The 12,108-nt window shown below is 38.2% G+C and overlaps 1 protein-coding gene across 1 annotated transcript in view; it reads left to right on the top strand.

Moving 5' to 3' along the window:
* map2k2a (mitogen-activated protein kinase kinase 2a) overlaps positions 1-11,379 on the top strand; it is an 82,106-nt gene extending 70,727 nt beyond the window's left edge. Inside the window, exon 11 of the mRNA XM_073068815.1 lies at positions 8,105-11,379. Coding sequence (XP_072924916.1) covers positions 8,105-8,215 — 111 coding nt within the window. The 3' untranslated portion in view covers positions 8,216-11,379. The remainder of the gene's footprint in view (positions 1-8,104) is intronic.
* The last annotated feature ends 729 nt before the right edge of the window (positions 11,380-12,108 follow it).

Genomic DNA, 12,108 nt, shown 5'->3' with positions numbered 1-12,108 from the left:
TTTTCCAATCGCTTTATTATTTCCACTTTATTTTCAACCATGATCGTGATTATTTTCGTGAACAGAAACACTGCGGATTCAGAGCTCTGTCACCGGATAAGGAGGGCCGACTGTAATCACTTTCATAATGGTTTGGGCTATAATCATAGCTTGCCATCACTCCTGTGATGGGTCAAGTATGATGGGTTTAATAGAAATGCTTATCACTCATTTTAAATGCATCCAGACCCCAGGTTATAGAAGCACTCCATCCATAAGCAGATATACCCATAAATCAGAAATGTCTGTTTTCTACAGTCATCCATATCGTACTGCTTTACATACACTTGTCATAACTTCATTTCAGCAAATATTCACCCAAAGATCTCCAATAATTAAATAATAGAATATATACTGTATCCAGTCATTCATGAATATTATGAAGCACTTTATTACCATCTTCCATGTCAGGTTATCCACAACCAGGAAACCCCTATGTTATTGATCAGAGTTTTACATCAGAGTCCTCACTGCAGATGTGAGCAGTGAAGTTGAATGTTGTTGAGAGAGTAAAGTGTATTTTTGTTTATCTTAATGGGGATGCATGTTGTTCAAACCTCTAACTGGTGACCTGAGATTAACTGCAGAATTTATGATACTCCCTCATTAAAAGAAAAACGTGTTGAAGAATTGGAAGCTCTAATGTGTTTAGGGAGGACTTTTTTCTTTGTGATGAACTATTGATGGTTATTCAGCGATCCTTAAAGTCAATAGGAGCCTTTGACAATAATGTGATAAAATACAATCTGGTGAATTATTCCAGATTTAGTTCTGAAAAATATATTTCAGTAAGTTCAAATATCTGACTCCAATTATTTATTTAATTGTCTTGGCCCATTCAGTGATGTTAATTGTCACTGCTTGATTAAAATGGTCTTCTACAAATAACGCAAACACGAGGAAACCTGCAGATGCTGGAAATTCAAGCAACCCACACAAAATGCTGGTGGAACACAGCAGGCCAGGCAGCATCTATAGGAAGAAGTACAGTCAACATTTTGGGTTGAGACCCTTTGTCAGGACTAACGGAAAAAAGAGATTTGAGAGGGGGAGGGGGAGACCCGAAATGATAGGAGAAGGCAGGAGGGGGAGGGATGAAGCTAAGAGCTGGGAAGTTGATTGGCAAAAGAGATACAAGGATAGAGAAGGGGGAGTATCATAGGACAGAAGGCCTTGGAAGAAAGAAAGAGGGAAGGGAGCACCAGAGGAAGATGGAGAACGGGCAAGGAGTTATTGTGAGGGAAAGAGAGAAAGAAAAATAAAATCACATATATATGTAAAATCACATATATAGGGATGAGGTAAGAAGGGGAGGAGGGGCATTTATGCAAGTTATTTTTTTTTTATCTCTTGCCCTCTCACGATAACTCCTTGCCTGTTACCCCTCCTCCCCTTCTTATCCCATCCCTATTTATTTATTTATTTTTTATTATGTGTATATATATATTTTTTTCTCTCTTTCCCTCTCACAATAACTCCTTGCCTGTTCTCCTTCCTCTGGTGCTCCCCACCCTCTTTCTTTCTTCCAAGGCCTTCCATCCTATTGATACTCCCCCTTCTCTATCCTTGTATCCCTTTTGCCAATCAACTTCCCAGCTCTTAGCTTCATCCCTCCCCCTCCTGTCTTCTCCTATCATTTTGGATCTCCCCCTCCCCCTCTCAAATCTCTTACTATCTCTTTTTTCCATTAGTCCTGACAAAGGGTCTCGACCCAAAATGTTGACTGTACTTCTTCCTATAGATGCTGCCTGGCCTGACGCATTCCACCAGCATTTTGTGTGTGTTGCTTCTACAAATAATGTAACTTACAATGGAATAATGATACCTAGTCCAAAAGGTACTTTCTTCTCTTGTAGAAATGCTGGAAAAGAAACTGATTTAAACATAATCTTCCAAGTTGAATAAATGTTGTGGTTAAGCAACTGCTTTGAGTATCTGAACATAAAAGGGGCTGTTATTGCAACCATCTAGCAGAAAGAAAAATTACCATTAGTATCAATCTTTGATGAATTTCTGTATTATATATAAATAACTTGGGGAAAGAACCTGTGTGGATTCAAATTTAAAGATTGAAACACTTGTTCCAATAAAGGTGTCTGGTCTAATTGTAGCATGTCTAATGAGTTGATTTGAATGTCTACAATATGTACTTTCAGTTTCTTCGAGCTTTCTGATCCTGATTTGCTATTCTCCCACCATCTCATATTCAAATATCCCATCAATACACAAATGGCCAAAACTTAGAGGAAGAATGGCCATTTCAAGAGCTGACTAGTGTGTGACCCTTCATAGAAACAGACGAGCTATGGATTGATGATCTTGAACAATTTCTGCCATTGAGTAAGATTGAGACTGGTCTTTGTCAGTTTTACTTTTGCAACAACCCTTTCCACCTCTCCTCCCTCCTGATGTAGTTACTATATTGATGTTATCACTTCACAAAGATGTGCCTTTTAGTTCTCTGCATTAGGTATGATTAAATATTCCAAAGTTCACTTTAAATTATGTAGTTCTTGCTTCATCTACATCTTATCTGGTGAGATAAATTGATGAAGATATTGCCAACAGTTTAAATTGTAAGGATATTCAAATATCCATGTATATAACATAGCAGAATTAGGCTATTGAGTCTGCTCCACCACTCAAATCATGGGAGGTTTATTTTCCTACTAACGCCATTCTCCCACTTGTAACCTTTGATGTCCTAACTAATTACCTATCAATCTCTGTTTTAAATGTACCCAATGACTGAATCCCACAAAGTCTCCACCCTGTGGCTACAGAAATTCCTCCTTATCTCATGCCTCAATGACTACCGTCCCATTGCACTCACATCCATCATCATGAAGTGTTTCGAGAGGCTCGTCATGAGACACATCAAGACCCTGCTGCCCCCCTCACTGGACCCCCTGCAGTTTACGTATCGTCCCAACCGCTCAACAGGCGATGCCATTGCCATCACCCTCCACCTGGCCCTAACCCACCTAGACAAAAAAGACACATACGTTCAAATGCTGTTCATAGACTTCAGTTCAGCATTCAAAACAATCATCCCTCAGAAACTGATTGGAAAGCTGAGCCTACTGGGCCTGAACACCTCCCTCTGCAACTGGATCCTAGACTTCCTGACTGGGAGACCTCAGTCAGTCCGGATCAGAGGCAGCATCTCCAACACCATCACACTGAGCACAGGACCCCCCAGGGTTGTGTGCTCGGTCCACTGCTGTTCACTCTGCTGACCCATGACTTTGCTGCAAAACACAGCTTGAACCACATCATCAGGTTCGCCGATGACACGACTGTGGTGGGTCTCATCAGCAAGAATGACGAGTCAGCTGACAGAGGAGGTGCAGCAGCTAACAGACTGGTGCAAAGCCAACAACCTGTCTCTGAATGTGAACAAAAGAGATGGTTGTTAACTTCAGGAGGGCATGGAATGAGCACTCCCTGCTGAACATCGACGGCTCCTCGGTAGAAATCATTAAGAGCACCAAATTTCTTGGTGTTGATCTGGCGGAGAATCTCACCTGGTCCCTCAGCACCAGCTCCACAGCAAAGAAAGCCCAGCAGCGTCTCTACTTTCTGCAAAGGCTGAGGAAAGTCCATCTCCCATTCCCCCATCCTCATCACATTCTACAGGGGTTGTATTGAGAGCATCCTGAGCAGCTGCATCACTGCCTCGTTTGGAAATTGCACCATCTCGGATCGCAAGACCCTGCAGCGGATAGTGAGGTCAGCTGAGATCATCAGGGTCTCTCTTCCTGCCATTACAGACATTTACACTACACGCTGCATCCACAAAGCAAACAGCATTATGAAGGACCCCACGCACCCCTCATACAAACTCTTCTCCCTCCTGCCATCTGGGAAAAGACACTGGAGCATTCGGGCTGTCACGACCAGACTATGTAACAGTTTCTTCCCCCAAGCTCTCAGACTCAATACCCAGAGCATGGACTGACATCAACTTACTGCCCTCTACTGTGTCTATTGTCTTGTTTATTATTTATTGGAATGCCTGCACTGTTTTGTGCACTTTATGCAGTCCTGGGTAGGTCTAGTCTAGTGTAGTTTTTTTTCTGTGCTGTTTTCATGTAGTTCAGTGTAGTTTTGGTACTGTTTCATGTAGCACCACGGTCCTGACAAACATTGTCTTGTTTTCACTGTGTACTGTACCAGCAGTTATGGTTGAAATGACAATAAAAAGCGACTTGACTTGATCACTGTTCTAAAGGGACATCCTTCTATCCTGAAGCCAAATTCCCTGAAACCGCCCCCAAAGACCATATACAGTGCTTTGTAAAAGTATTCAGCCCCCAACCCTTTGCTCACATAAATGAGTGTTATAAGTTCAAAGTAAATTTATTATCAAGGTTCATGTATGACACCAAATACAACCCTGAGATTTGTTTTCTTGCGGACATGCTCAATACATCAATAGAATAATAACCATAACAGAATCAATGAAAGACTGCACCGACTTGGGCATTCAACCAGCATGCAAAAGATGGAAAAAACTGCAATTACAAAAAGAAAGAAGTAATAATGATGAGTAAATAAGTACTGTAATAAATATTGAGAATATGAGATGAAGAGTCCTTGATTGTGGAAACATTTCATGAGGGGGCAAGTGAAATTGAGTGAAGTTACCCAACCAGGGATTTTGATCAATTTAACTGAGAATTTTAATTTGTGAATCACATACTCCTTTTTTCACAAAAGAGCCCAAAAACGAGGAATATTGTCAAGCATGAAATACTAAAAATTCAAAGACTGGAATGCCAGCAGTTCAAAAGTATTCATTCCCACTCTCCTACTAGTACTTATTTGAACCACCTCTTGGAGCTATTACAGCCAGTAGCCTTTTTGGATAAGTGTCTATTAGCTTTGCACAATGAGATGTAGAAAGATTTGCCCATCCCTCCTTGTAAAATTGCTCAAGCTGTGCCACATTAGTTGGGGAGTGACTTTGAACAGCAGTTTTGAGTTCTTGCCAGAGATGTTCGATCGGGTTAAGTTCAGGACTCTGACTGGGCCACTCAAGGACATTAACTTTCTTCATTTTAAGCCACTCCATGGTTGTTCTGACAGTGTGCTTTGGGTTGTTGTACTGCTGAAAGGTGAACTTCCTCCCCAGTTTAAGGTCTCTGGCAGAGGCTAGCACGTTTTGATCCAGGATCTCTCTGTTTAGCGGCATTCATCTTCTCAACAATCCTGACCAGATTTGCAGGCCCTGCTGCTGAGAAGTATCCTCACAGTATGATGCCACCTCCACTGTACTTTACAGTAGGGATGGTGCTACCTGCCTGATACACAGTATTAGATTTATGCCACATGTACCGCTTAAGTGTTGAGGCGAAAAGGTTCCTTTAAATCTCATCCAATCACAACACTTTCTTCTACATCTTTGCGGTACATTCTAAGTGATGCTTTGCAAAGTCTTTGTGGGCAAGAATATACTTTTATTCTAAATGCTTCTTTCGTGCAAGGCCTTGGAGATTGTGGAGCCATGAACTTGATCTCCAGTTGCAGCCACTGACTTCTACAGCTCACTCAGAGTGACTGTTGGAGTCATAGTACCCTCTCTTACAAGTGCCATTCTCCAGTGACTAAGTTTAGAGGGGCTGCCTGACCTAGACAGTATAACTGTAGTCTCACTTATTCACGATGGTCTGCACTGCACTCAGTGCCTTTGAGATGGTCTTGTACCTTTCCCCAGATCTGTGCTTCTCTATTATCATTTTCCTGACTTGTCTTTAATGCTCTTTAGTCTTCATTTTGATTTGGTCTGTTGAAAATCTACTATACTGTTGGACCTTACTGAGAAAGGGGGAAATTATTCAGATGATGCTCCAATTTTCTACATCAGCAAATTGGGTGAGATAGTAAGGTAATACGTATACTGTATCTGAGGAAAGCTCGCATAATAATTAAAAGGGGATGAATACTTTTTCATGCTCGTAATTTTGGTTTTTAATTTTTAGTAAATTGTTAACAGGTTTTGGATTTTTCTTTTGAAAGCACAATGCACAACATTTTGTACATTTGCTCAAAAAATCCTGCTTCAATATATTTTAAATTTAGAAAATGAGACAGTAAAATGTGAAAATAGTGGGGCTGAATACTTTTTCAAGGCACTGGATCCACAAAATGTACCTTGGGTGGTGGGGGAATCTTTACTGAAAATAATTTTTTTTATTTCCAGTGGAATTCAGTTAAATGGGACACATTGGGACCAGTAAAATTTGGTCCAGTTAAGTGGTTGTCCCAAGTAGCTGAAGTTTCATGGAAATATTTTTAAAAAGACAAAATATGTACAATTGAGTAACAAATAATGCATTTAAATGAAATACAGAACAACACCAATATTATTGCAGTGCTGTAAAACCTAATGGTTATCGACGGAGGAATTCATACAGTGTATGTTGCTGTGTCCTTTTGACTAAATGAACAAAATCAGTGCAGATAATGGACTGGTGAAAGATGCTTTCCTGCATGAAGTAGTGTCAAAAATCACTGTCTTTTAACTCTGCATCAGTCATCCCAAATGAATAACACAATCATTTGCAACTAATGCAATTTAAAAACTATTTGCACTAAGCGTGGTGTAGTATCTTAACGGCCACACAAGTGCACACGATTGATGCTAGTTAGAAATAGTTGCAACTTCCAAATCTTAATTTTCATTGTAACATTCAAGATGATTATCAATATCTTCAAATTCTTCATAGTTGCTTAATTTGCTGAAGTAGTGAAATTGTTTCATTTTCACTCCCAGCCATTTCTCTCATCTCCAAGCCTGAAAGTTTGAAACTGCAGTGATCAAGACTGAATTGTCTTACTGCTCATTTCTTGCCAACTATCAGTGACATAAATCACTGTTTTTGAACACAAGCAGAAGGAAACTGACACTATTTAAAATCTGTTTATTTAAGCATGGTGTAGAGCCTTAAAGGCCACACACAGCAAGTAGGTTTCACATCTTCTCCACAACCCTTATCATTTTTTATATTCCACCAACTATGAATCAAAGGAGGGCAGCCAAGAGCATTCACGTTGGTTCCATCCATGCTCATCTTTTTGTTGACCATAACCAATTCCAGCAGTATCTTTCTCCACTGCAGTACATCAACTGCCTTAGTGCTGATTCCTACACTTGTGCAAATCTCATCAATTTTATCCTCTTCACCACCAATTTTGTCCCTATTTGCAAATTCACTTGGACCATCTCCAACTTTTCTTTTCCTTTTCTGGATCTTCCTGCTTCCTGAGATGGAGACAGATTTCCATTGGCTTCTACAAACTCACCAATTCCCACCAGCTATCTCAACTATACCTCTTCACACCCTGCCACTTGTAAGGATATCATTTCTCTATATCTACTGCATCTGAGCCTAGATGAGGTGTTCTGCTCTAGAGTTTCTGTATCACCCTCCTTTCAAAAGAATTGTTTCTCCTTTGCCATACTGGAGCCCTCACATGTATTTCCTCAACATTATGTTTGCTATATGGTTCGCAGGTGCTTCATTTTGAAAGTATGAGGTGGAAAATAGTTATTAATGATTATTTATAATCTGTTTTAAAAATGAAAGGATTTACACTTCAAATTGTGCATGATTTTGGACTTTAATGCTTCTTCCTATTTAATTCAATTAAGCTCAATGAACATTTGCTTAAAAATCAAATGGAACTGGGAATTGCATTGTGGGAGTAGAATGTCCAAATGTATTTGTGTATATTTGTCAATGGAATCTTATACAACTAAGGCCTTGGAAGAAATTGAAAATTTCATGATGCCATTTTTTTTTGGTTTTAATTTTGTGCAGCAATACACAAGTTAATTTTGCAGTTTTTGTAGTTTTACATTAAATATTTGAAGGATTTTTCATTAAGTAGGCTTTCATTGTGGAAAGAATTCAAAATAATTACTTCCATTAGGGAATTGCAGTACTAATAAGATGTTTGGAATGAAATTGGTTTTCATTCCTGTCTTCTGCCCAAATTGTATTAATAGTATCAATATTCTGTGTCTGTAAAATACTGACTTTTTCTTGCACTTTCACAGAGCCACACGTTTATTAAACGATCTGAAGTAGAGGAGGTGGATTTTGCCGGCTGGTTGTGTAAAACCATGGGGCTGAAGCAGCCCAGCACCCCAACACGCATCCCTGTGTGAGTGACAACGGAGAGCCTGCCTCCCCAACCCCCCTTGCTCCCCCAGTGTTCCCATTCACCTCTGCTGATGTCAACCACTACTGTCGTGCCTGTGGCGTAAAACAGCGAAGAATTCTCCCTGCATTCTTAAACTGTGTGAGGAGGCTTTCATTCAGGCAGCATTGGCAGTTTTTTCAAAAGAGCCACTGTCTTTCTTTAGCTGGTTAATTCTTAGTGGCGCTTGGTCATGGATATTAATACTAAAGGTAATAGTGATGTATGTGGTTGATAGAAGTCTGTTATTCAAGAGACAGAATATTTTTTTATCAGTGGGTTCCAGTAGTTGTCAAGTTACAGCAGCTAATTTCAAAATCCTACATGACATCACCTGTGATTGAATAATTTTCATCTACTAGAGTGAAGATTTCCATTAGCCATACTGGATGTGATTTTTTTAAACCACAGTGCCATATGAAATTCTGTTCTTATTGAAGAGCAGTACATTCAGAATTTATTCAAGCTACAGATCTTAAGTAACAACTAAGATGAAGTGAGAGAAATCTAAAGGGCGTAATTTTGGGTGTTCTTGTATTTAATGTCCCAGAGATTCTGAATTAAACTTTAAAACTGAAAAGTATCTTAAACTCTTAAGTTTTCAATATTGGTAATTTTTCTTCTAGTTGAATAATTATAACATTCATCCAGTGATTGTGCAAGCAAGTGATTTAGTAACCTATTTTATTTTTCTTGTACCTCTTCCAAAGGTAGATAAGGGTATCTGGAATTCAGACTTCACAGGGATGCTCTTTCTGTATATATAACCAATACTAGGAATCTGTTCATGGAGAAATTGATATCTAAGTGCATAATTGGTCACAAGTACATAATATAGTAATAATGTGTATAGATGTTACTTTAACTGCTTTGATTTGTAAAGTGTAATCAGAATTCCTTATAATTTGGGGTCTAGAAGAAGATCAAGGGATTTAACTGCCTCTACACGGTGGTTCACTGGAATTAATATTTGTAGTAGTTTTAGAGCCAACACTGAGCAATAATGTTATGAACATTTAAATTTATTTTTTGTTACAGGTTATTGTAGATTACAGATGTTTACTGGTAGGAGACTAGTGACAGATTAGTCCTCAAAATCACAGATGATTCACAATCATGGGAAAGACTGGATGGGAGGGAGAGTTCTTTTATTAATTTAATTAGAAGTGTACATTAAAAAATATCCATCCTTCTGTATATCTTGACTTAAAGATGTTACATTACAGACATCCTATTTTAATGTTAAATCATTTAGAATCTTTGATAAATTCTTTCAAAATGCCAGTAGCACTGCAAGAGAATTAGATCTTGCACTAGGAACTAGAAGTTTGTGATCAACTCAAACTGAGGTGACAGAGATGTGTGCTCAGTTTCTGATCAGAATTTTGCTCATTTTCAACAAAGAAAATTCACCCATTAGATGGTACAAGATGTTTTGAAGCATTTGTTACTGAGCTAGAGTGAAGTGATAGATTAGTTGAAAAATATTCCTAAAGGTAGTAAAATGTGGGAATGCTATTGACACAGCTTAATATCTCGTCTATCTTCAAACTGACACTGTTGTTCAGACCGTAGATCTAATTAGGATGGTATTTCAGTTAGGAATGAAGCTTAAATTAATCATCTAAAGAAAGACAGTTTTATTTTTCAATTTAGCTTTGCCTCCTTGAGTTATAAATCGTAATGTCTTAGTTCATATTGTTTTAAAACAAAGGAAGATTTTACCTTTATTTTCATTCTTAGGTACATTCTTTTGTTCACAATTATTAAATGTTTCATTTTGCTGCTTCATTGCTGGAAATGGCTTGTTTGCTGGGTAACGGCTTCTTTCCAATGATTAGGGGTTTGGTCTTGGCAAGCACTGGCTTACTAAATATTCTTATTTGCAGGTAAAATTTGTTCATAGTACTGTGATTACTGCCCTACACCCACCATGCCTAGTAATATTCCTGGGACCTTCTGACCATCAGGTTTCCTAGAGTAAATACATTTTATAATTTCATTTACTGTATACCAGAATGACAAAATCTACTTCATTTATGAAGTATACATTTGATAGAACTTAGTGTAGTTTAGATTTGGGCACTTGTGGTGCTCAATTTGGTTCAAGGATGTTATTTACAACCCAGTGGCCTTTTAGCTGATGTGTATTGTAGTTACATTACAGCCCCCTGCATAAAACCAAGCCTCCAATTTCAACTTTTAGGGACTCCAAGGGCCAGTCTACCAATCAAAGTGTGATTGTCTTCATCTACAGGAAAAAGTAAATGATAAATATTGATCAAGTATTGTCCTGAATAATCCATGACATCCAAACTCATTGTGTTGTGGAATGCACCTTCCACTGATGGTGCTACAACCCAATCACATCCAGATCAGAATCATGAAAAATAAAATTAATATTCCTGAATGGTGATGGAGTGAGTCAAAAAGAGCAAAGTTTATATTTTACACTTAAAAGAACAATTCACATAATTATTTGTGAAAATTTAGGGTCTTTTTTTTGTGCTTTTGGCTTGCTGAAGATTTTTGTCACTGAGCTATATAGCAGCCAAATGTTTTTGACACAAACTGCACCCCGAATGTACTTCTAAGGGAATGTGAATCCATTTTAAGTGCCTGGGGGGGACGAAATGAAATTTAATTTAAATGCATGTGAAATCAGTTTATTACACTGAGGTGTTGAAAATAAAAGAAACGCACTGTGATTACAATGATGGGGTGGAGTTTTGTGTTGGGATCTCAGTTGTTTGTGTTGTGCTCCTGTATTGTCAATGGATTGTATATGCCTATGCCTTTAAATAAAATATCTGTAAGCTGTTGTTAAGGCACTTGTGCATATTGGTGTATATTACTATATCAGGTTAGATGCACTTGTTCTCTTTTGTGAAGCCAATCAACACCTTGTGCTAATGGTTGTGTTACACTCTTTGGGGGTGGGGGGGTGGTAGAGTAATTTTGCAATGTGTAAATGGCTTATTAAAAGGAAGATCTCAGTAGCACAAGGACTGTACTGATTGTTTTAAGCTATTTTTAAATTTGCAAAGCAAATTGTGAACTGAATGTATAATTTAATCAACTGTTGCAAAAAGTTATTAAACTGAAGTGGCAATTGTTCTGTGTGAATTACAAGCAATGTACCATTTTCTTTGAATTCTGTGTACTGAAGACCAGCACAGACTTTGTTTTATAATGAACTGCTTCCAATAGGGATAGCCAAATATGGCCTGTTCACTTCAAATACTTTGCCACCTATTTTCAACTGAGAGTGAAAAAAACATAGTAAATAAAATTGTTCCATTGTAGAAAATCTTAAGTGAAATGGTCATCAGCCATTCTAGTTAAAATTGTAGTCAAACTTTTAATTGTTAAATCCTTCCCACACTGCACTTTATTGTCTAAGTGAGAGGTGTTAAGATTTCAAAAGAGGAAATGGAAACAAGCAAACCTGCCATTTATGAAAAGACACTCTATTGCACTTCCAGCATCCCCAAACTCTGTTCTTGGAATACTTCAGTAAACAATCCTCATCTCCCAGAGACAGAAACTTGGATGCTGTGCATATTGTGAATGAGTTCATCTTTTTGTAGCGTAATACATGCCTTGTGTTCAAGTTCCACAGTGAAATAATGCATGAGATTGCCTTTCTGACTTATTCAGTAAGTAAGAAAACACTTGTTACTTTTTAAACTTAGGGTGCAAGTTTACTCTGAAGCAAAATAAGGTTTAAAAAAACTTACTTTCTAATTTTAAGTCAACCTTGGGCACAATATTTTAGTTCACAAAATCACAAGACAAAGGAGCAGAAGTAGGCCATTTGGCCCATTGAGTCTGCTACGCCACTCCATGAGCTAAACTATT

Source organism: Hemitrygon akajei, chromosome 16, assembly GCF_048418815.1.
Source record: "Hemitrygon akajei chromosome 16, sHemAka1.3, whole genome shotgun sequence".
Taxonomy (NCBI): Eukaryota; Metazoa; Chordata; class Chondrichthyes; order Myliobatiformes; family Dasyatidae; genus Hemitrygon; species Hemitrygon akajei.
This window is presented reverse-complemented; position numbering and strand designations above follow the sequence as displayed.